We start from the raw sequence: 25,616 nt of genomic DNA, 5'->3' as shown, positions 1-25,616 counted from the left end.
TGGAACATGGTTTAGAGCTCAAACACACAAAACCTATGAGATCTTTGAGCCTATTTGAATTGGTTGCATTTTACCAACCAATATTTTGTTTTAGTGTGTTTTTCTCTTTAAAATTGTGATCTTTGTCTTGCTTGATTCTATATTTCCATGGTTTGATGTATGCATACACTTATATGATTGAGGCCTTTGTTTCACTGAGCTTACATACCCATATGGCCTTAACCCTTCATTATCCCTTGCAAACCAATTTGAGCCTATTATACCCCTTTGTTCTTTACTTTAGCACATCATTAACTCTAAGCGAAAAACAATAATGTCCTTAAATTTGAATCCTTGGTTAGCTTAGACTAGTGAGAGTGCTCATGAATTAAGTGTGGGGAAAAGTGGGTTTGAAAACATTTGGTTTGAGAATTGAGTATGTTATGTATCTTTATGTGAAAGAAATGTTTAGGACATGTTCATGCATTCAATAAATTAATCATATGCATTGAGAGATTTAAAAAAAAAAAAAGAGGAAAAGAAAAACAAAAGAGAAAAAGAAAAGAAAAAGAGCAATTAAGCAAAAAGGGGACAAAATGTCCCAAAGTAAATGTTGAAAGCAATGCATATGTACTGTACTTTAAATTAGAATGCATGAATATGTGGAAAACATGGTTAATGGATAGTTAGGTGTGGTATTATGATTACATGGATTGTCTAAAGTTAGGTGGAAAGTTTAAGATTAATTAAGGATTCAGATTTTAGTCCACTTGACCAAATACAATCCTACCTTGACCCTAACCCCATTACAACCCTTAAAAGGCCTCTTGATATGTGTATTTGTGCATCAAATTTATGTTGATTGTTAGATGAAGAGAAAGCCTTAGAAAGCAAGGTTAGTAGAGAATTGAGAGAATCGAACCTAAAACACTTGAGTGATTAGAGTGATATACACTACTAGTGAGGGTTCGATGCTCGATTTTTTGTTCCCGGCTCTCACGAGCTATTTTCTTCTACAAGTCTATTTGTACTTCATTTTTATGATTTGAATTAGTGAAATCCAGTTCATATTTATTCTTGGAGATTTATTTACTTTTAACCAAGTAGGTAGAAACATTTTTTGCATGTAGTTGCATTCACAGGTTGCATTTCATACATTCTACCATTCCTCTTTATCTTTATAGCTTCTCTTGAGCTTAGCATGAGGACATGCTAATGTTTAAGTGTGGGGAGGTTGATAAACCACTATTTTATGGTTTATCTTGTGCTCAATTGAGTGGATTTTATCAACTCTTTACCCACTTATTCATACTATTTGCATGTTTTACATTTTCATTCCTAATTATGTGCTTTGATTGAAAACATGCTTCTTTGGACTTATATTTGCTTATTATTAATCCTCTCTTATCACCATTAGATGCCTTGATATGTGTGTTAAGTGTTTTCAGATATTATAAGGCAGGAATGGCTTGGAGGATGGGAAGAAAGCATGCAAAAGTGGAAGGAATGCAATAAGTTGAAGAAATTGCTAAGCTGTCTAGCCTGACCTCTTCGCACTCAAATAGCTATAACTTTTGCTACAGAGGTCCAAATGATGCGGTTCCAGTTGCGTTGGAAAGCTAACGTCCGGGGCTTCGATTTGATTTATAATATGTTATAGTTTCCCTGACGCTAGGCGACGCGACCGCGTGATCCATGCGGCCGGATCGCAGTGACAGAAATCCAGCGTGGCAAAATTCAAAACCAGCGAATTCTGGACTGTTTCTGACCCAGTTTGCAGCCCAAAAAACACATATTAGAGGCTATAAAGTGGGGGACTGTATCCATTCATAGGGAGGCTCTCATAATTCACTTTTCATGTTTTAGATGTAGTTTTAGAGAGAGAGGTTCTCTCCTCTCTCTTAGGATTTAGAATTAGGACTCTTTTCACTTCATGATTATTTCATCTTTTGCGATCAGAGGTTCAATGTTCCTTTTATTTATTTTTCTAATTTAATTTATGAACTCTTCCATGTTACATTTGATGTCTTCATTAGTGCTAATTTGAGGTATTTTCAGATCTATGATTGCTTTTCTTTATTTAAATAATTTAGATTTTTTCCTTTTGGCTTTAGTTGATTTATTGGTAACGCTTGAGCTGTCAAATAAAGCAGTGGTTGAAATTGGGAGTTGCTCCAATAACTCTAGTCTTTCCATAGGAATTGACTAGGACATGAGGATTAAGCTAATTAATCCACTTGATTTACCTTCATAGTTAGAGGTTAACAAAGTGAGATTAAAACCCAATTCTCATCGCAATTGATAAGGATAGGACTTCCGGTTCTCATACCTTGCCAAGAGATTTTATTTTATTTTTATTATTATTATTTTATTTTACTTGTCATATAACATATTCCCACCTTACTTCCTAAACCCCAATTTACAAACTCATAACCAATAATAAGAACATACTTCCCTGCAATTCCTTGAGAAGACGACCCGAGGTTTAATACTCGGTTATCAATTTAAAAAGGGGTTTGTTACTTGTGACAACCAAAACGTTTGTATGAAAGGACTTTTGAAGGTTTAGAAACTATACTTGCAACGAGGATTTATCCGCAAATTTCTAGACCACGCAAAAGTTCTCTCATCACTGTGACAGCTGCTGATTATCTTGTTCATCAACCAAAGGGATTCTCTGTGATTCAATGCTTGTTTCTTCCACCAGTGCTTTGTCATGCTCTTTCCTTGGTTCCTTGCTTTCCTGATCTGCTTCTTTTGAGGGTTTGAAGACATTGAATGCGAGTTGTTCGTCATGTATCCTCAATATTAGCTCTCCTCGCTCCACATCTATGAGCACTCTGGCTGTAGCTAGGAATGGTCTTCCCAATATGATTGGGTGAAGGTGACTCTCTTCCATTTCCAATATGACAAAGTCTGTAGGAAGGAAGTAGTTTCCAACCTTTACCAACACGTTTTCCACCACTCCTACTGCTTGTTTTTGAGTTTTGTCAGCCAGCCTGATGACTACGTCTGCGGGCATTAGCTCATTGATCTGCAGCTTCTTCATAAGGGATAAAGGCATTAAGTTGATGCTTGCTCCCAGATCATAGAGTCCTTTGTCAAACATTGTTTCTCCTATGGCACAGGGGATGTGAAAACTCCCTAGGTCCTTCCTTTTTGTAGGCAACTCTGGTTGAATGAGAGCACTGCACTCCTTATTCATCACTATTGTTTGCCCTCCCTTGAGTGAGCTTTTCCTTGTCAGCAACTCTTTCATATACTTAATGTATGAGGGCATTTGTTGGAGAGCCTTGATGAATGGTATGTTCACATGGAGAGATAAAAATATGTCAAGGAACTTTGAGTATATTCTCTTTTCTACACCACCCTTGAGTCTTTGGGGAAAAGGTGCATAGAGTCTCAGCAACTCCTTCTGTGTAATTTTGGTTTCTTGGTGATCCTCTTCCTGTTTCTCTGCTGATGTGTCTCCAGGTTGTTCTAATGGTTTGTTCGGCTCTTCCTCAGTCCCTTGATCACTTGTAGTGACCATCTTGCAATCTTCCCATCTGACCTTCTTTGCTTCACCTCTCGGGTTCTTCTCTGTGTCACTTGGGAAGCTATCAGTAGGGTTGGGAATCTTCTCAGAGAGGTATCCCACTTGAAATTCTAGCCTCTGAATGGTGTCTCCCTGGATTTTGAGATTAGCTTGCACCTCCTCTTTGAACACCTTGTTATCTTGGATTTCCTTACATATGCCTTCAAGTAGAGTTTCAATCCTTGATAGTCTTCCTTCCGATGATGGTGAGTTGAGATTCGAGGGATGAGAAGGGCCATTTTGGCTTTGGTATGGATGTTGAGGTGTGTTGTTAAGTGGGTGCTGATATGATCTCTGTGTGGAATGTTGGTGAGCCGCATGGTTGTTGGGGTTGTGACGTCTCTGATCTTGGCCTTGGTCTTGTTGGTTTCCCCACCCAAAGTTTGGGTGGTTCCTCCAACCAGAATTATACGTTTTGGAGTATGGGTCAAGTTCTGCCTAGGTGAATTTCCAATGTAGTTGGCTTGCTCCTGACTACCCTCTGCCTCTTCATTCACTCCTTCTTGAGTTGCTGCTGAAGTGGTGATTGCTGCTACTTGATTCCTCTCTATCTTCTTGGTAAGGTCAGCCAACTGCTTGGTAATCATCTTATTTTGAGCTAGCAGTGCATCCACATTGTTCAGCTCCATCACTCCTCTAGTGTTGCCTCTTTCAGAAGCGTAGAAGTAGTCATTCTCAGCTACAGTCTCAATGACATCTATGGCTTCTTCAATGGTCTTCTTCTTGTTCAGAGATCCCCCGGATTTGTGGTCTACTGCCTTCTTTGATTCATAACAAAGACCTTCATAGAAAATATGTAGCTGTACCCATTCATTGAACATATCTGGCGGGCACCTTCTTATCAGATCCTTAAACCTCTCCCATGCTTCGTAGAGAGTCTCACCATCTTGTTGCCTGAAAGTTTGAACCTCAGCTCTGAACCTGTTGATTCTTTGAGGAGGATAGAATCTCGCCAAGAACTTGTTCACCACATCTTCCCAGGTTGTTAAGCTCTCCTTCGGGAAGGATTCCAGCCATTTAGATGCCTTGTCCTTGAGTGAGAAGGGGAATAGAAGTAGTCTGTAGGTGTCAGGATGAACACCATTAGACTTCACAGTATCACATATCCTCAGGAAGGTGGTTAGATGTTGATTGGGATCTTCTTGCACACTTCTTCCGAATGAACAGTTGTTCTGAACAAGGGTGATGAGTTGTGGCTTTAGTTCAAAGTTGTTGGCATGCATGGTTGGCCTTTGGATTCTACTTCCACAGTTTCCTGGGTTTGGATTGATGTAGGATCCCAGAACTCTTCTCTCTTGCCCAGCATGACGCACTGGGCCTTCTCTGCCATGGTTGTGAGCCTCTTCTTCATGATGGTTCTCCATATTCTCATCCATGTCTGGTTCAAAATACTCCTCTTCTTCCTCCGTACCAACTACTCTCTTTCCTCTTGCTTCCCTCCTTAATCTAAGGAAGGTCCTCTCAGGTTTAGAATCAAAGGAAGTTGAAGCACTGCTTCTTCTACCTGTCATACAACCCACAAATCACAAGCAAGAAAGATAGATGTAGACAGTATTCTTTGCAGAAATGATGTTAGTGTGAGTGATGCAATATATCAAACAGTTAGTGGGTCAGTGAACTAAATAGTAAACAACTAAGAAAGGGGTAGGGGGAAAGGAAGAAAATAACTAAACTGAAAGTGAATTACTCAAATGAAATCAAACAAAATAAAAAAATGCTCAATCTAGTTATCCACCAATTTAATCATTGTTGATACAAAATCAATCCCCAGCAACGGCGCCTGATGAGCGGATAATTTATACGCTTTTTGGCATTATTTTTACATAATTTTCAGTATAATTTAATTAGTTTTTAGTATATTTTTATTAGTTTTTAATTAAATTCACATTTCTGGACTTTACTATGAGTTTGTGTGTTTTTCTATGATTTCAGGTATTTTCTGGCTGAAATTGAGGGACTTGAGCAAAAATCAGATTCAGAGGTTGAAGAAGGACTGCAGATGTTGTTGGATTCTGACCTCCCTGCACTCAAAGTGGATTTTCTGGAGCTACAGAAATCCAAATGGTGCGCTCTCAATTGCGTTGGAAAGTAGACATCTAGGGCTTTCCAGCAATATATAATAGTCTATACTTTGCCTGAGTTTAGACGACACAAACTGGCGTTCAACGCCAGTTCCATGCTGCATTCTGGAGTCAAACGCCAGAAACAGGTTGCAAAGTGGAGTTCAACGCCAGAAATAGGCTACAAACAGGCGTTCAACTCCAAGAGAAGCCTCTACACGTGTAAAGCTCAATTCTCAGCCCAAGCACACACCAAGTGGGCCCCAGAAGTGGATTTCTGCATCATTTACTTATTTCTGTAACCCTAGTAACTAGTTTAGTATAAATAGGACTTTTTACTATTGTATTTACATCCTTAGTTACATCTTTGGAACTTCTTTTGATCCTTTAGATCACGTTTGGGGCTGGCCATTCGGCTATGCCTGGACCACTATCACTTATGTATTTTCAACGGTAGAGTTTCTACACACCATAGATTAAGGTGTGGAGCTCTGCTGTTCCTCAAAGATTAATGCAAAGTACTACTGTTTTTCTATTCAATTCAACTTATTCCGCTTCTAAGATATTCATTCGCACTTCAATATGATGAATGTGATGATCGTGACAGTCATCATCATTCTCAACTTATAAACGCGTGCCTGACAACCACTTCCGTTCTACCTTAGATTGAATGGATATCTCTTGGATATCTAATACAGGGGACCAAGTCCGAGATATTAGAGTCTTTGTGGTATAAGTTAGAACCCATGGATGGCCATTCCTGAGATCCAGAAAGTCTAAACCTTGTCTGTGGTATTCCGAGTAGGATCTGGGAAGGGATGGCTGTGACGAGCTTCAAACTCGTGAGTGCTGGGCGTAGTGACAGACGCAAAAGGATCAATGGATCCTATTCCAGTATGATCGAGAACCGACAGATGAATATCCATGCCGTGACAGAGCATCTTGGACCATTTTCACTGAGAGGATGGAAAGTAGCCATTGACAACGGTGATGCCCAACATACAGCTTGCCATGGACAGGAGTAGGAAGGATTGGATGAAGACAGCAGGAAAGCAGAGGTTCTGAGGGATGAAAGCATCTCTATATGCTTATCTGAAATTCTCACCAATGAATTACATAAGTACCACTATCCTATTTTATATTTTATTTATCTTTTACTTATCAATTCATAAAATCAGTTGAATCCGCCTGATTGAGAATTACAAGGTGACCATAGCTTGCTTCAAGCCGACAATCTCCGTGGGATCGACCCTTACTCATATAAGGTTTATTACTTGGACGACCCAGTGCACTTGCTGGTTAGTTGTACGAAGTTGTGAAACAGAATTAAGATCATGAACGTGCGTATTGAGTTTTTAGCGCCGTTACCAAGGAAGTAATGATCACGATTTCGCACACCAGCGCCATAAACTTGATGCACGAAAACTTGTCTCTCAACAATTTCCCTCGGCAAGTATACCAAATTGTCGTTAAGTAAAAACTCACAATAGAGTGAGGTCAAATCCCACAGGGATTGATTGGTCAATCAACTTTAATTAGAGGAACATTCTAGTTGAGCTAAGCAGAAATTGATTTGAGAATTGCAGGAAATTAAATGGCGGAAAAGTAAATGGCAGAAAATGTAAATGCTGGAAATAAAGAGCTGAATATAAATGACGGAAAGTAAAGTGAAGAATCTTAAATGGGGAATGGGGAATTTAGCATGAAAGTAAATTGCAGAAATTAAAGAGAATGGGTAAGATCAGAAATGGGGGATTCATTGGACTTAGGAGATGTTGCATTCTCCGGATCAAGTTCATTTTCATCTCTTCCTCAATCAATGCATTCATTGATCTCCTTGGCAATCTTAAGTCATTGAATTCCAATTCCTTGGTAATTCAATCTCTCAAATCTTGATCAATAGCCAATTCCTTGGTCTAATTGCTCATGAGAAGAGATGAAGTATGGTCACTGATTATACTACATGTATTTCCAAATCAAAGTATTGGAAGAATTATATGTCACCATATCCGCCCAACCCCCAATTTGGTCCAACTCGAGAAAGCATTTCTAGCATGATCCCTTCATTCCTCTTCCAAGGTTCCGAAGAGATCCAAGTATGAATAGCTTCTTTTCCAAGACAACTACCCAATTGGATAAAGATTGAAAGCTTTCTAGTAAAATCAAGAGAAAAGAAAGAAGAATAATGAAAATTATTATTGATCCATCAAATTACAACAGAACTTCCTAACCCAATGAAAGGGGTTTAGTTGTTCATGGCTCTGGGAATGGAAAACAAAGATGGAGAATGCATTCTGAAAGTAAAACTAGAAGTTGTAGAGAAAGTAAAATTATACAGAGAGTGGTCCTCTCAATCCCCAAAAGCTTCTCTCTAGTTCAAAACTACTCCTATATATACTACTCTTCTGATCTTCCAGTTGGCTCTTCAAGTCTTGGATATGGGCCTTTGGATCTTGAGTTAAAGCAGTTTGGAATCTTTAGTGGGCTCAGCTTTACTTGCAGAGAAAGTGTGAAGTAGGCATGGACTTTGGTTAGGACGTTAGTGGCATTAACGTTAAGTGAAAATGTGGGTTCGAGAACGTTAGTGACGATCACCTTTTGCACTAACGTTCCTAGCCCAAGATGAGTTACGTTAACTTCAACGTTAGTGGTACTAAGGTGACCACTAACGTTGCCTCTTGGTCCATCGCGAGCGTTATTGGCGTTTACCTTTGCCAATAACGTTGCCCTTAGCCCTTTTTCTCACGTTAGAGTCCACGTTAGTATAACTAACGTGGCTCTTAACGTGGGCATGCCTTAGCCTCGAGAGCGTTAGTGACACTTACCTTTGTCACTAACGCTCCAAATGCCCCTTCTCACGTTAGTGCCCCACGTTAATTGTCTTAACGTGGCCACTAACGTGGTAGTGATTGCCATCTCCAACGTTAGTGACAAAGGTGAGTGTCACTAACGTTGGCTCATCAATTCTTTCCTCCACATTAGCTTCCACGTTAATTCACTTAACGTGGTAACTAATGTGGCTCATAGTGGCTTAGTCCAACGTTAGTGACAAAAGTGAGTGTCACTAACGTTGGCGATTCCTTGCTCCTTCCACATTAGAGTTCACGTTAACCAAGTTAATGTGGCTCTTAACGTAGCCAATATGGGCTTAGTCCAACGTTAGTGACAAAGGTGAGTGTCACTAACGTTGGCATTATCTTCCTCTTCCACGTTAGAGTTCACGTTAACTGAGTTAACGTGACTCTTAACGTGGCCAATTGCCCTTTTGGAGCGTTAGTGGCACTTACTTTTACCACTAACGCTTGGAGCTTCCTTTTCTTCCACGTTAACTACCACGTTAATGTAGTTAACGTGGTAATTAACGTGGGCTATGATGGCTTCGAAGACGTTATTGGCAATTACTTTTCTCATTAATGTTGCAAGCTAGCTCCCATTCCACGTTAGTGGTCACGTTAGTTAGACTAACGTGGCTACTAACGTGGCTTTTCCTTGCTTCCTTTGTCCTGAAATCAAGCAAATAAAGTGCATCAAAGCTCTAATCCAAGTTATGAGTCATGCATCATCCAATTTGTCATTAAATTCATGTATAATTCTCATGAAATCAAATAAAATTCTCAATGTTTGCTTGAATCAAGATGTAAGTGTAATTCTACCCAAAACTTGCTTATTTCCTAAGAAAATGCATGAAACTACCCTAAAACAGCAAAGAAAAGGTCAGTGAAACTGGCCGAAATGCCCTGGCATCAAGCCATCCTTGTCTATTGGTCTTGAAATCACTCAACAAAATATATCATGGATCAAATGGAATAAAAGTGGAATTAGTTGACTATTTAGAGCATAAAATCATGTTTTTAACAATTAGGTGTAATTTAGAGAGAATTCACAAAAGCATGCTATTTAAGTGAATAAATGCAAGTTTATATGATGAAATCAACTCAATTCAAGCCAAAAATTATCATAAAATGTAGACTTATCAAGCAGCAAGGACACTGGCAAGATCATCTACCTTCTTATGAGAGCAACTTCTTTTTTTGTGCCCTTTAGTACCACAATAAGTACAGGTGAATTCCTTATACTGCCTCTTTAATTTGGTTGAATTTTTTGACTTCTTACGACTAAAGGGATCTTCATCAGTATCCTTTATTCTCTTTTTATTCTCTTTTTGGTTAATGGTCTTTGGTTGTCTCCTCATTTTCGATGCAAGAGGCTTGTTGTATTAAGATTTCTCCCAAAGATCCTCCCCTAGTACTGGATTAAGAGAGTGCATATATATAGCTCTATAGGTCTCCATACTCAGCCATGATGACAATAATCCTCAGGATTTTGATTAACCCTAGAGATGGCTGCACATGCATGGACACATAGCATGCCTACAAAGACAAATATTACCACAGCCAGAACCAATAATTATTTAAATAAACCAAGAATTAGTAATAACACGACATTCACAATGAAATATACCAAACCAAGAATTATGTAAACAAATATTACCTGTCATTTATCAGAACCTACAAGTGCAAATGCTCTTTCTTAAGTTAGCAGCCATGTTGGTAGGCCAGTCATGAATCTCAAACTGCTGATACTGTTCATTTCCACACCAAACTAGTGTCCATTTCTGGGATTCTTTTCTGATCTTCTGTAATCTGCTATGTTATATTGGTAGGAGATTACCAACATGATGGTATAACTTCACCTTATTTTTTGCAATTTTTCTCAATACAAACATATGAACCTGCTCTAACAGGGTTGTTATTGGCTTAGCTCTATACTCCTTGATCCTTGAATTAAAAATCTTACAAGCGTTGTTACAAATGTTATCAATCTTTGGTCCATGGCTGAAAAATGTCCTTGTCCATGCTTCTTTAGGTCACTTATCCAAGTATGCCCATGATTGCTCATTAAGCCTCCTTAGCCGATCCATCTTTTGCTCAAAACCATGTCGGATTGTTTCCCTATCACACTTCAATAAGAGGCCTCTATACTTATACTCATTCCATTATTTGTTAAAATTCTTCCATAAATGCTAGACACATAATCTATGATGTATCCCTAGCATGAGCTCCTATACAGTAGGGATCAAACTTTACACCAAATACAAATGCAAATTACATAATCTTGCCTCAATTAGACCTCCCAAATAAATTAAATGAACTCAGAGAAAAACTCCCAAATTTAATAAGTATACTAATATTGGCCCCCACAACAGAGATCACATTCACTAACCTTTGCATGTCTGACGTGAAAGCCCATCCATGTTAGTGATAGTCACCCATGTCATCAAGAAGCATCTCCAAAAATCACCTCAAATTCTATTTGATCTCCACATCTACAATCACCCAAGCAATTGGATAGATATGGTTGTTGGTGTTCTGACCCACAACTAAAAGTATTTGTCCCCCAAATTGAGTCTTCAAGAAGGCTCCATTTAGTCCAATCAATGGGTGGCATCCAGCCTTAAAACCCTTCTTACATCCATCGAGGCACACTACATTTTTATTAAAAATGAAATCTTTCCCTTGGAGATATGCACCAATATTCACAATTGAATCTGGATTACTCTTAAGCAGAGTCTTTGCATACTCTCTAACCAAACCATACTTAACAGCTGCATCACCATAAACAACATTTCTTGTGTCTGTTAGAGCTCTAGTAAGTGATAATTTGTTTAGGTCCAAATCACATTTTCTCTTAAAATATGCCTTAGCCTCACTGTGCTTCAAGTTCGGATGCCTCTTCAACTTCTTAACCAACTTGCCAACAAGCCACCTCCTGTTTGCAACCCTATTTTTGCTCATCCTAAGACATATGTATTCATTATTAAAAGTGTTCAACTGCCAGTAGGTCTCCTCATGGTCTCTGGATGCATAAGCAACCCATGGACATCTAATGACATCTTCATCTTCTCTGGTTGTCCACTTGCATATAACTTTCACCTTGTAGCTCTCATTCCTTTTAAATTAACCTTCATTCCAACTTAAAACTTCAGTTCTCCAAATCGGCCACCCTCAGAGAACATTGGGAACATATCATCAATATCGTCTTCACTCTACTCCTCATTAGAATTTAGGGAGCTTTCAATTCTTTATATTTCCAAGAATTGTTTCTATCAGAGTTATCATGAATTAGATCATATGCATGGTTATCTTTTTTGTTGCCCAACACTTGTAGCTAATCTACTTCTTCATCCAAATTCTCTCTAACAAGCCCATCATCTTCCAATAATATTTTTTCCTTGTCCTTCTTCCAAGAAGAACCTAAAGCATGCTTGAACTTCATGTCCTTCAACCTTATTCCAGATAGGCCACCTTAAATATCTGATTCAGTAGAGATATTTTATGTTTCAGGCCTATATATATATATATATATATATATATATATTGATGCATCAATGGTTGATTTTATGCCTCTGGAATTTGTACTTATTCTCCAGATTATCGATTTTGTTCTTGTACAGTTGTTATGTAGGATATTTTGTTAATTATTTAATTTTGACCTCACTGTGGGACTAAATTGATGCTAAATGAAACTTTTTTGGATTCAAATAGAACACTTTAAACCTTAAGGACCAAAATAGAATTACGCCCAAATATAGAGGACCAATTTAGTACTTTATATATATATATGTATTGCAGATTTATGGGAGTCACTACTACTGCTACCATTCAATCCACTATCCTAGATTTCTACCACTTTACCTATTAATCTAGCAAAGGACCTGGTTGTAGTAGGAGTTGATTTGCTTAAATTGGCTTTAGATGAAGTGGATTTAGATGAAGTGGGTTTAGATGAAATGGGTGTGGGTTTGGGTGCTGATTTGGGTGTGGACTTAGCTGGAGGTTTAGGTTAGGGTTTGGGTGTGGCCTTTGATGGTGGTTTGGATTGGAGCTTGGGTGGGGCTTGAGTTGTGAACTTGGTTAGTAATATGCTATGAATTGTAGCAATTTCAGGTGGTTTAGAAATGGTTTCTTTAGAGGGCTTAGTTGTTGTATCATTGTTTGGGCTAGGAATTGGGCTAGGTGTGGTCCCTTTTGGAACCTTGTCTACTCTAGTGGCAGTAAATGTCAACTCTATCAACTCAGGTGTTATATTTACCAGAGGTTGAAAAACTCCATGCTCATAGTAAATGTGCAATCTTTCCTGATTATTCTTTCAATAGAAGCACATCTCTAGCAACTCTTTGTCATGAATTAGTGTTCTCAGTCCACTCTTCATAGGTCTACCAGGAACAAGCCACCAACACTCAACCGCATTATCATAGTCTAGAATCTTATAATAATCCCTCAGTGAAAATACATCTAGTACATCTTCATCTAGCCCAGTCAACTAATCAGTGTGATCAGTCTTATAAACCATATTGCCATCTGGCTTGGTGACAAAACTACCTCCATAATGATACAAAGTTGTTATTAAATCATCAATCTGCAAATAAGATTAAAAAACACATAATCATGCATTCATCAACCTCCATTTAAATCATGGAAATGCTAAGTTAAATCCTCCATGTATTCTAACTTCTAATAAACTCAAGTTTAGAAAATTTCCAACAACCAACTAAATATTATTTTCATTATCAAATAGCATCGCTACTAATATCCTTGTACCCGACACATCACTCACAGTTAATCATAGCACAAATCCATTTTTAAAAATTTAAACCCTATTGCTTGAACCAAAAAATCCAAGTATCCGAGCGATTTACCGATCAAATAGAGCAAAAAACCATGAATAACAAACCTCACCTAACAAAAGATATGAAAACAAAGAATTGAAGGTTGAGAATAATGGTCTTGTTACTGACTTGTTCTTGTAATAATTCTAGTTCGCAGGGTCTTTGTCTTCACTATAGGCAAATGAAATAAGTGCAAATAGCTTTCAAGTTGGCCTATAGCAATACCATTGGTTCTTCCTGAGCATAGTGCCTAGAAGAGGATGAAGATGAAGGGTCAATTGAGGTTTGCGTAATGAAAGAACAGTGAATTGGGGTTGTCTTTACGCCTTTGTAGTCTCGCACGTCGTCGTTTTGTAACATTTTTGGCATGAGAAACAAAACGACGTTTAATTAGTGCCAGGTATCAACTAAACGTGCCACATCAGCTCTCTGATGACGGAGATGGATGGAAGGGCCAACAAGAGTCATGCCTTAAAATTTCAGGGTATAATTTGGGTCAATTAGAAATTGGATTGTTAAATTGAGTCGAGAGTCCAATTTTAGGAGTCATTTTGAGTATTAACTCCTACTACGACCAGGATCTCCAGAAACTCAGACTAATTCGAAGCAAGGAATTGCTGCCTAAACTCAGACTAATTCGAAGCAAGGAATTGCTGCCTAGCTTTTGGGATGCAACTGTTATGGGGTGAGCCCACATCTCTTTAAAAAATATTGTACGAAAGAGGGGAAAAAAATTAGACTCCTAGCATGATGAACATTGGCTTGTATACCCATAGCCAGTCCAAGACCCGGGGAGCCGACATGTTTACATAGCACACTCGCTCTTGATCACTAGGAAGGAATAGCTCGTAGTGCTCTTCCACGAGGCTGCCACCACAGATGGACCCGTCGTTACGAAGCTCTTGCAGGTCGCTTTCAGATAGTCATGAAGACGTCCCCATCACATCAGACGTACACACTAGTGATACTAGTCAAGGACGCCCAAGGTGGAAAAAACAAGAACTCAGGGGGAACAGAATTGACTCTCCTTCCCATACCTACAGTAGGGGGCACCATCATCGTTAGCCTCACAAGGTCTCTAGTGAGTATAAAAAAGAAATAAAGCTATTCTAACTAAATTGTCCCCCTAATCTTGATAATATTAGTTATACTACCTTATTTTAATCAAATTATCCTAAACCATGGATTTTCACATTAAGCTACAAGTAGTAAACCACAAGTTCACCAAAGTGAAATTTGAGAAAGAAGAAAGAAAGAAGGCCTTACTTGAATTTGTAGAAGTAAAAAGGAGAATGTTGAAGAAGGAAAATCCAAATGCTAAGAAAGAACACTAAACACGGAAAAGAGGCGATTGAAAAAGATGAAAGGTGGCAGAGAATTTTCAACAATAGTAGAAATGGGAAGTTGGAGGGGAAGGGCTTTAATTACCTCTTTCAAAAAGAAGTACGAAGGGACGCATCTGAGCAGGGGGCAAAATCGACTTTTCTCCAGATATTTAAAACCCACTGACTATACCACATAGTAATCAAGGTGACTTTTTTCGAGAAGAGCAAATGTCAAAGTAACGTCAAATCATAGTCACGAAATCTGGGAATCTTTTCACTAGGACACAATCTTCAATGCACCCCCATAACCAACTTGCAGTGACCAAAAACTAGGAAAAATAGATAAATACAACAATCCTTATTCACATGACCTTTAGCATTAGGAGTCCTGTTCTAGGCCAACCCTTAACTCAAAGGATTATAGCCCACCAGCATACCGACCACAAGACTACGTGACAAAGCTACCGAGCATCCGTACCAGATGCTTCAGGAAGAGAACGATTATAGGATTTTTTCCGAATCTAGGAAATAGTGGATCATCCTCTATCAAGATGACAACACAACAAACCCTTGATACCAACTTCGAATATATAAGGTTGTGATTGTTTACAAACACAGGACACTAAGACAGAAACACAAAAATACAAAATTATATTTGACAAATTAAACAGACAGAAATATTATATCCAAAAACACTGAATTAATATATTTTGTGTTCATTCTGACAAAAAAAATACAGAGATACAATTTATTTTTTTATTTTTTCTTTTATTATTCTTGTTAATTTTTTATAATTATATTTTTTATTATTATATTTTTCTTCTCAAACTTTTTGAATAAAAAAAATAAGAATAAATTAAATTTTCATAATTCATTTTAATTTTCACCGAACAAAATACAAAAATACTAATTTTTGTCTATCTTATTTTCAGTATTTTATTTTATCCTATTTTCAAAACTAAACACAGTCTAAGAGAGGTAAATAACCTCCTTAAAAAGCAAGATTTTACCCTAAATTCCCTTTAACCTTATCAAATACATACTAACTTGAGAGTTGGAATGATACCACTCCCTCTGCTCGAGTTTCCAACCTCACCGCATCTCCATACACACAGCCATCGGATTCCCCTCTTTACCGACTTCCCTCCGGTAACGACTTAACATTACTAATTTCTACTTTCACTTTATGCAGTTTAAGTCATTCAGATCATTCCTCTGTTTAACAATCCCTGCAATCGACATTGTCAATTTCTCATTAACACTCTACAATAAGACCGAGTGATCCACTAATACGATGAAAAAATATATAAATAAAGTGACTGAATTCATCCCACGTTGTAAACCAAGCTGGTTTTATGATCAATGAATGATAGAGCGACTATTATGGTCTGTCTGACTTAAAATGTAATTTACAAATAAAGAATAAAGTAAATAAAGGGAAACCATGGGATAATAAAGAGCACTAAGAAGAGCTGTGGGGCACTCTTCTTAATTGCATCATATGCGAGCAACGTAGGAGTTGGCCTGCGTCACATATCTCACCCATCTATATGGTTCATGAGTTCCATATTTCTTTGCTATCTGCAAGTATTTTACCTGCATTTTGTGTATTAGTCATTAGATTATGCAATGGTGAGCATGGAAATAGCAAACCAAGTTTTCTGTAGCCAAAGATAAATAATAGAATATTTGAAACGAGTGAAATTTCTAGATTAACTGGCTCAGAATCTTGAATGGGTCTGTTTTTAGACTTTTTCAAGGGTACTAGCATGATTACTCGAACACAGCAAATAGAAACCACGCAACAAAATAGAGGGCAAGAAACAAGAAACACAATTACACATCCAACATGACACAACTGTTAAATATAATCTCGGAGTTGGCATCGTCAAATCGGTTTAGTGGGGGTAGAAAAATTTTGATATAGAACACAACTGATTGAGGATAGGCTTTTGGTCAAATAAAATCAGGAAGCTTGCAAGATCACTTTACCTGAAGCCGAGATGCATTATACATTGGAATGGTAAACGTCATGCTAACAGGTCCAGATTCTTTTGTTATGTTACCTATTTAGAGATAAATTTGCACAAATACGATATATTAATCATTTAATTAAAGTCAAATAAACTATTCATTTCATGCATCCATAAACTTAAGCGATAAATACCATGTAATTCCTGAGAAAAGCTAAGCTTTGCACGTAGAGTATGTTCACATCCTCCGACAACCTGCATTTTTTGCACCTATCAATGACTATTTCTCTATAAATGAAATAATGACAAGAATCATTTACTTTAAACTTTGCTTTGAAGAATGACAGTCAATGGCACCGGGGAAAGGGAGTAAAAAATGACAAGAACTGTTGCCTTTTTTAAATTCCACTCTAGCCTCTTATTTGCCTCCTTGAAATCAGTTGTTTGTCCAGAAGCTCCAGGTTCCAGCTCAAAACTCACTCTGATAAATTCCAGATAACTTGCGTAAGCAACTATTATACATGGTATACATATTTTCAAATGTAAGGTAATTTGAATTGATTTTCAAAGGTAGCCGAATTTCATGAATGGGACAAAATGAGCAATAAGCATGTCACAGAAAAGTGCTCAAGTTACATGATGACAACCTTCCAAACTTTATTGATTATTTCATTAATTCTACCATATCAACGCAAAGTGTTATATGTAAACCCTTTCATCAGCCACCATCGAATAGCTTATTCTTAACATAACATCAGCGCCTTAAACACCCTACAAGTGCAGAGGCTGCTTCTATCGAACCTGTGATCTTTGAAGTCACATGGCAGTAATCCTTACCTTTTCCCCAGTGATCACAAACGCGACATAGATAATATCAATAGTCATGTATGTAAGCATGTTAATAGATAATTTATCATTGGTGTTCCAAGTTTCTTTCGGTATAACCTGGGTCCTGAGGGGAATGCGATTATGTTCACCAGGGAGAACCTGTTAAATCTTTTTATTGATCGAACTCCAAAATTATCTATTGTTAGGATGTACGCATGTGACTGATTTGTTCTGCAGTGTAGCTATAACTATCATGTGGTATCAATAACATTAGATTCTAAGGAAATAGTTAAACATTATTGACCACTTCTTCAAAACATGGCATGTGTTTATTCTGAGTATATATACAGCTACTGGTTGTGTACATTAAGCAAGCATTAGACCAAAGCAATGTAAAATCACTATAAAAGAGACTATCTGGTCACATATTCAGCGATATTGAGAATGAACATGATAATACCTATTGGTGTATTTTGGTAGTGGCATCTGCACTTTGATCGTATTTGCAGTTATACTTGATGCAAACTCGGCACGTACTTTAAGAATGACTTCTGCCTGAAGATAAATGATTTTTGAGATTTGAAATAGAATGTCTGGCATTGGAATATAAAATATTTAACAATGGAATTGCGATCCCCACAGAGATCAGGGGAATTATGATACATCTTCATAATTCGATACATTCCAACATATCTAAAAAATTAGATGAATGATAGAATTGTGCAAAAAGAATTTGCAGGAAAGACATCTGAAATAATGACAACATTATTGTTCAAGCTACCATTGAATTGCTCTATTGTTCAAGTAAAAGTCAAAAGAACACATTAATGACGCCTTCAATTACTGTAAGCCAAAGGATAAAGAATAATAAGAAAAATAAAAAAATAAAAACATTGAAGATCACACCTTATGGGCCCCTGCTTCTTCAATCAAAGCATTGATACGGAAAGGAGGCTTGAATTCCTGGGTCATACGGTAATTCATGACAGGAAATTCACCATCTGGTGGTACCTAAATTGGCAGCATGAGAACCATTAATTTTAACAATGACAAGAAAGTGGGCAAGTGGCTAATAAAGTAATTCTATAGGCTAGCAATTTTATATTCTTTAAAGACTCATTTTGAACTCACCAGGGATAGAGTTCTGTCTACTTCAAAACTATCAAGACGAACAGATTCATGGAAATTACAGTCATCTAATACCACTACTCCTGAGCCTGTTGAACTCCTATAACCTGATTTAGAAACAGGTCACATAAATCATCAATGTAATTTAAAGTTTTCAAAGACCAAAAGAAAGAATCTATTCTACTTGAAATCGAATCAATGAGAAAGTCAGTGGAATGGAATCATCATATTTCCTCCAAAGTAGAAAGATATTTATGCAAAACTATGAATGAACACGATTAAAATGGTGATCATCGTATCTGCTGAAAATTTAGATGTTGATTAAAACCCATGAAATTAACATATTAACATATATTATTTCCACAGCCCAAATCTAAATCCAACGCAAAAAATTCTAATTACTTCTTAGTTCTTACAAGCTCCCCCCCCCCCCCCCCAAAAAAAAAAAAAAACCGGTTTTCTGTTTGAAAAAAAAAAGGAAAAAAGAAAGAAAGAAAGAAAAAAGAACGAAGAGAGAATGAAATTGTACACAAGGATGTTCAACAACGAAGGAGCGCCGAGATTGTGAAATGAAATCCAACAATGTTGATAAAAACATACCATAAACAGGTCCTTGGCCTCTTCCAATGGCAAGGTCATCATTAAGAGCTAATCGAATTTCAGGATTGCCAGAAAGATAGCTCTTCATTTGTATGGTGCCATCAATCTCAGAAGTTAGTATATAGCCCTGACAGATGACATAAAGAGTGTTAAGAATGATAAACAAAACATGACAAACAAGCAACTTGAAAATGCAACCAATGCTTATCACACTAAGAGGCACTTCAAATATAAAGAAAAATACAGCAGCAAGAGCCTTCTCCCTAAGAGTGCTATCAAACAAATCTATTGTTTATTAAAAACTCATTTTTTCCGAAACTGCCATTCAGATATATATATATCTTTTTGTAATGGTTTATATTAAAGTTTCCTGGGACTTCAACTACCTTTTCCTCATAAGGCCAAACCATCATTAGGTAATATTTTGTCATATTTTCTTTAATAAGTGCTATTCTTGCTTCCTCTCTAATACATTAATTCTAAACCTTGTCGTCAACTCATTAAATACAACAGTTTCATCTCTGCAATACTAGCTTCTGCTCTTGTGGGCACTTAACCACCTTCAAAACTAAGCAATATAAGCATTACATAACGAGGAAAAAATGAATTCATATTCTATGTTTCATTAAAAGAGTAAAGCCCTTCCATTCTACACTGGAGAAAGCACACTGCTGGTATGCCAAATTTTAACTTAATTTGATGATTCTTTATTTAGATTTAAAATAAGTTTGAAGAACTTTGAGTCATGAGTGAGATCTAGTATCAGATATTCAGCCCCCTGAACATACTACAATTATGCCTTTTGGTTTGTTTACTTTTAGGTACACTAGACATAAACCCTCGGTATCAGCCGGCCAGATGCCAACACAGCAACACTAATCCCTAGCCTTCTTGGAGTTCACATTTCGGAGGGTAGAGGGGTGGCCACGAAACCTCGGTTCACCCTTAGGAAGGTTCAATTCCTTTTTAGTTAGCATCTGGAGAATAATAAACAAAGCTTTTTGCAAGACATACAAAGATGAAGCAATATGAATAGTATGTACTCACACTAGAGCTAAAAGTGATGCTGATTTTCTCAATTATGTCTACAAATATTTCCTCCCTCTTTCTACCTCCAGGCTCTGTTGCAACCACTGATTTTGTGACAGCTATCCCAGGCATTCTTTTTGTCCCTTGCTGCATATAATCAAAATTAAGAATTAATAAAATCACATGCTCAAGTGATAATTACAAAACTTAATAAGTTCCTCATGTATAACATATTAAACAGCGTACCGCAAAAAGTGTAGCAGGTCCAAGAGGTGGCATACGTGTGGCATCAACCACTAGTGGCTCATTGAAAACATAGGACTTCAACAATTCGGTAGATGTTGTTTGCACATAACCAAAATCCTGGTTCAAGTAATGTTTTCAGGTCACCATATGATCTTTTGATACACAACCGATTGGGATTTAGTATAGGTCAAAGCACTGGTAAAACATAAAAAGTTTTGCAAATACTCGATTGTTGTACTTCCAAAGAAAGATAAGTGAAAACAACATCAATCAGAAGTTTATACTTTCTATTGCACATTTGAAAAATGAAAAATGCAAGCATAACTTTATAATCCATTGAATGCTTCTGTCATAAACTTCCCGAAAAATTATACTGATAAAAAGATACAACAGCAAAGAGAAAGAGTCTCAAGTGTGAAGATAAAATTGAAAAAAACGGGGAGACAGTCTCAAGTGTGAAGATAAAATTGAAAAAAACGGGGAGACAGGAACAAATGATAATTTAATACAATGATGCACTTCAGTTGTGAAAATATCGGACTGGAAATAAGCAAAGCACCAAATCAAGTATAAGTGGCTGCTTACAATAACTTCATCAAGTAACTCGTACACAAGCACAAAGTTCTTCCGTAATGAGTCCTCATTGAGAATGCCAAGGTAATCTTTGATAACACGAGCAATTCTTTGTAAAAGCTCCAAGACATAGGAAGGTGACGTATTAACTCTTGTAGTTGCAACAAACAATAACCCAACAACTTTCACGTGAAAGTAATTTACACCATCCACATTCTGTCAATGAACATACCACAAAAAAAATGAGCATATTTTATAACCAAAACTGCAAATAAAACAGCATAGCATATCGTACAAGAAGCAGTGCAAATGAATGATGAGAAATTGAGAATAGACATTCACTCCTTGCACATAAACCATTTTACGAGATCTAAACAATGATTTTAAATTAAGCCAATTTAGATTTGAAATCATGAAATATCACTGGTGAAACCAGAGGCAGATGCAAATAAAATGTATCAATAACAGTACATAGATCTAGCAGCTCTGCATACAGTCATAGAAAACAAAGGGTGATCACATTTAGTAATAATCTGCATCTCTCTTTCCCTTTCTTAAGTTACAACAGTCTAAAAAATTTAACCTTTCAATTCTCTCATACAAACCACAGAAACAAAGAAAATGCAATTTTAAGTTGTATCAAACAGTAATGAAACCTCTTAAAGCACAAAAAATAAACTCTGCCTGATTCAGAAAAATAATACCTACAAAGACAGGTGGTGCCTCCTCGAGCCCTCCATCTTCCCAAAACTTCACTTTCCGAAAAAATATCTCTGCACTACCTTTCGGCACTTCACCACGGTCTGTAATAAGACAATTAAGTAGCAACAGGCTTTGAGCATGATACTAAAATATATCAAGCACCATAGGTTGTAAAACAATAGTTGATATACAACTCCCAGTGGTTTTGACTACCTATTTCCCAGTAGCAACGTTGTTCACTCTGTCAAAATACTCAAAACTAAAAGCAGCGACAACAAACTATGCTAAAACACTAATTGACAAGTATACCAGATAGAAAATCCAGAAGCACCAGCCTGATAGGAACAGCGCAAAACGGCAAATATCACTGGACACAAGGAGCTCAGAGAACAATTTCATAGCCAAACAAAAAGTTGGTGCACAATTAAGATCTGCCTAATTTTGAGTACAAACCATAGTCGTCTCTCTCAAGATTTTACATCCATATAAACAGTTATTCGAAGTAAAGTCCGAATTTCCTTAAATTCATGCGACAAAATTCAAACAAGCACACATTTTCAAAACTAACATTCAATTTTTCTTCTTTTAAAATCTGAATTTTGCAGGGAAGCAATTTATTGATTACTGATTAGCACTATGATAAATTGAAGTGAGATCTGCACCCGAAAACTCGCATTACTAAGTTAGTGATAATATGACTAGGGATCAGAAATACTCAAGTTAAAGAGAAATGGATCGAAACGATGGATCAAAGGAGGAGCGTCAGATCTAACGAACAAAGGAGAAAGAAAATCGCAGAGAGAGAGAGAGAGCTGACAGTCTCGAAAGACGATGTTATCGCCACGCTGAGAGAGGACGAAGAACTGCGAGATCATGGCTCTGTCTTCACTCCTCTTTCGATGTGTTCCTCTTCCTGCAGATGGCTATTGCTGCCTTTGGTTTTGCTATTGACTTAGTGTACCACGAGCTCAACAATACTGGTGTTGTTCTATGTTTTCTATACGCTTCCTTTAGGGATTTTTCTTCTTTAAATAAATAAAATAAATATAATATTTATCGATTTACACAAATGGGAATATTTAAATTTTACACCATATTACACATTTAGTTGTTATTATAAACGAGTATGTACATATGTGGTTATGTGCAGATAAAATAAGTAATAAAATTTTCTTATTCTTTTCGTTTACAAGCAAATATGTTATTTCGTTGGTAGTGTTCTTTCATATAGTAATGAGATTTGTTTTTTCTAAAAAATAACAATTATGTACATACCAAAAAAAATACACAAATTAAATTAAAAATTAACATTTTTTATTATCAAAAATCACCTCACTTCTTATAACTCTTAAAAGAACGGTTAACAATGTCATAAATTGATGTTTTATTATGAAAAAGAGTCTTTTTTTTTTTTCTGCCAAACATTTCAAATAACGGAAATAGTTCAACTATTTTCTACACTTTTCTTTTTTTATTGAAATTGGTATCCATCTCTCAAAATATTTTTTTATTATTCTCAGATGGTCCAAAAGGCCTAAAATTAGAAGTCCAAACACACTATACTTCTACAAAGTAATTTTGCATGCAACAAACAAGTTATTTATAGTTTAATAAACCATTTTTTAATTTAGATATGGAAGCAAAAATGATATAGGATGCAATTATGGAAGTTCAGGGTGCTTTACACAATTGTGGTGTCAAGATAAAAAAAATTAGACGGTCTGAGTTCAGGTGAAATAATCAGACAGTTCCATTAAAAGTACACAAATCGGACAACCTTGTGTGCTCCCAGCCACGTATTGCGCATGCGATGATTCTTGGCACGGTGATCCCCTTACACGAACATAACCCCCCTTTTCGGAAGTCTCACTTACTCCACCTAGCCACTATTTTTTCTCTTCTTCTTCACCATAACCCTTCTTTAAATCTTCAATAAGTTACAATGCCAAAGAAGCAAAAATGTAAAGATGTTGATCATCCTAAATTTTATATTATCAATTATTTCTGTCATTCTGATTATGTAAGTTTGTTTTTTAAATTTTTTTTATGTAACAGAAATATTATAAATAATGTTGTTAATGATAGTTAGTGTAATAATTAGAAATATATATTTAAATTTAATTAGTGAATATTTTAATAAAAATTATATGCTTAAAATTTTTTATAATAATTAAGAAAATTATAATTAATTATTATTAGAATTACGTTATTATTGTATAATTTTTGTAAAGTAGATTTTATAGAATATTATATTTTTGCTCCGGTAATAATTATTTATTTATTATTAGATATTTAATTAACATAAATATATGATTGTAGTTGAGGTTTAAAAGTTTTTAACATTGTTAGTTAAATTAGATTTGTCATACGATTTAGGGTTTATTTATTAGTTATTATTATTATTAGTAAGCTAGTATTTATTATTAGGACCTGCTACACATACAAGTAAAAAAGACTCACAAGCCTTACAAGGTCACTCAAATGGTTACTCTTTGGAATAAGCGTTCGTCATGGCTAACTCTTCCTCTTCTCCTTCAAACAAAACACAAACCACAAAGTTTCGAGCAACATTCCAAACTAAAGAGACATTATTCAAGATCGAACTCGTCGCGAAGATAGAACTCTCCATCAACAATCTCTAGAAAAAACGAAGAAATATTATTCAAGGTACATTACTATTTTACTCATCTTGTACATTTTTCACATTTCTGTTTCTGATTTCGAAATCGAAGAACTAGGTTTTACTATTCTTCCATGTTCTTCTAGGTTTTACTGATCTTCTTGTTCTAAATCTCATATCACTATTTTTACTGTTCTTCTTATTCTAGGTTTTACTCTTCTTGTAAGTTCCTCTAGGTTTTATTGTTCTTCAAAGTGGTTCTAGGTTTTACTGTTCTTCTTGTTCTAGTTCTTCTCGTAACTGATTTTTCGCTGTATATTGCTTAATTTGTTGGGTGTATATGGAGTAATTTGTATGGGTGTATATGGTTGATTGTTGGGTGTATATGGCATAATGTGTTGGGTGTATATGGCGTAATTTATTGGGTGTATATTCCTGAACCCATATCATGTAATATAATCAACTGTTGCAACTGTCCTAATATTGCTTGTCCTTGGGTGTATATTGCTTGACATTGTAATATTGCTTGAGCTTGTATATTTATCCATGTTTCAGTGAATTGAACATAATTTTGAAATGATCTAATTAAATACTTATGAAATTAGTTTGGGTGTATGTGCCTGATCTAAGTTTTTATCGTTCATCTTGTTCTAGCTTTTACAGTTCTTCTTGTTCTAGTTCTTCTCCTAACTGATTTTTGTGTGTATATTGTGTAATTTGTTGGGTGTATATGGCGTAATTTGTTGGGTGTATATTTCTGAACTCATATAATTTAATATAGTCAACTGTTGCAAATGTTCTAATACTGCTTGTCCTTGGCTGTATATTGCTTGACATTGTAATATTGCTTGAGCTTGTATATTCCAAGAAATGAATCAAGACAAAGCTGAAGCCATTAGTGGAAGTCATGCAATAAGATTGTCCAGACCATCCTCATTGTTATTGAGTCCATTTTGTCAGATAGATTCTAATGATATTGACACTGATTAATGTAACTGTTATATACTCTTGTAAGAAATTGAAAACATGCTGTAAATTTATTTGATCCAATTATAAGTAAATTTTTTTTTCCATAATTAAACTCTCTCTGGTGTATTGAAAATGTCTGATTTACAAGTACTATAATATGAAGAAAAACATCAAACCAAATATACACCCATAACCTGACATTTTACACCCAAAGAATGTTGATTATATACCCAAACATCTATTCCCCCTGATGATTTATCCCTAAAAATCCTAAACCATAAACCCTAAACACTAAACCTAAAATCTAAACCCTAAACCCTAAACCCTAAACCCTAAAC

At 36.2% G+C, this 25,616-nt stretch overlaps 1 protein-coding gene and 1 non-coding gene across 3 annotated transcripts; one reads left to right on the top strand and one right to left on the bottom strand.

Annotated features, from left to right (window-relative positions):
- Nucleotides 1-4,372: 4,372 nt before the first annotated feature.
- On the top strand, nucleotides 4,373-4,479 carry LOC112767848 (small nucleolar RNA R71). Its single transcript, XR_003185289.1, has one exon. It is a non-coding gene; the product is annotated as a small nucleolar RNA R71 (small nucleolar RNA).
- An 11,410-nt stretch (nucleotides 4,480-15,889) lies between these two features.
- Nucleotides 15,890-22,718, bottom strand: LOC112764753 (AP-4 complex subunit mu). Of its 2 annotated transcripts, none has more exons than XR_003183331.3 (13): nucleotides 22,507-22,718; nucleotides 21,696-21,790; nucleotides 21,000-21,203; nucleotides 20,415-20,531; nucleotides 20,187-20,315; nucleotides 19,140-19,266; nucleotides 18,543-18,646; nucleotides 18,318-18,422; nucleotides 17,872-17,966; nucleotides 16,904-17,064; nucleotides 16,778-16,838; nucleotides 16,603-16,676; nucleotides 15,890-16,206 (listed from the first exon to the last, which is right to left on the bottom strand). XR_003183331.3 is itself a non-coding variant. In XM_025810522.3 (13 exons), the coding sequence occupies exons 1-13, from the start codon at nucleotides 22,562-22,564 to the stop codon at nucleotides 16,108-16,110; spliced, it is 1,356 nt and encodes a 451-aa protein (XP_025666307.1). In that variant the 5' UTR covers nucleotides 22,565-22,718; the 3' UTR covers nucleotides 15,890-16,107. The 2 variants fall into 2 exon arrangements, 1 of the variants encoding a protein (XP_025666307.1); XM_025810522.3 differs by having other exon boundaries at nucleotides 16,977-17,064.
- Nucleotides 22,719-25,616: the final 2,898 nt, after the last annotated feature.

The sequence above is a fragment of the Arachis hypogaea genome, chromosome 17 (assembly GCF_003086295.3).
Source record: "Arachis hypogaea cultivar Tifrunner chromosome 17, arahy.Tifrunner.gnm2.J5K5, whole genome shotgun sequence".
In the NCBI taxonomy this organism is placed as follows: domain Eukaryota; kingdom Viridiplantae; phylum Streptophyta; class Magnoliopsida; order Fabales; family Fabaceae; genus Arachis; species Arachis hypogaea.
Note: the sequence above shows the minus strand (reverse complement) of the source record. Positions and strands in the feature narration are given on the sequence as shown.

Coding starts and splice junctions, on each gene's coding strand:
- LOC112764753 (XM_025810522.3), bottom strand. CDS start 22,564: ATGATCTCGCAGTTCTTCGTCCTCTCTCAGCGTGGCGATAACATCGTC. Junction 20,316..20,414: donor GACCTGCTACACTTTTTGCG/GTACGCTGTTTA, acceptor GATTATATGCAG/CAAGGGACAAAAAGAATGCC. Junction 17,065..17,871: donor CTACCAAAATACACCAATAG/GTATTATCATGT, acceptor GGAATTTATCAG/AGTGAGTTTTGAGCTGGAAC.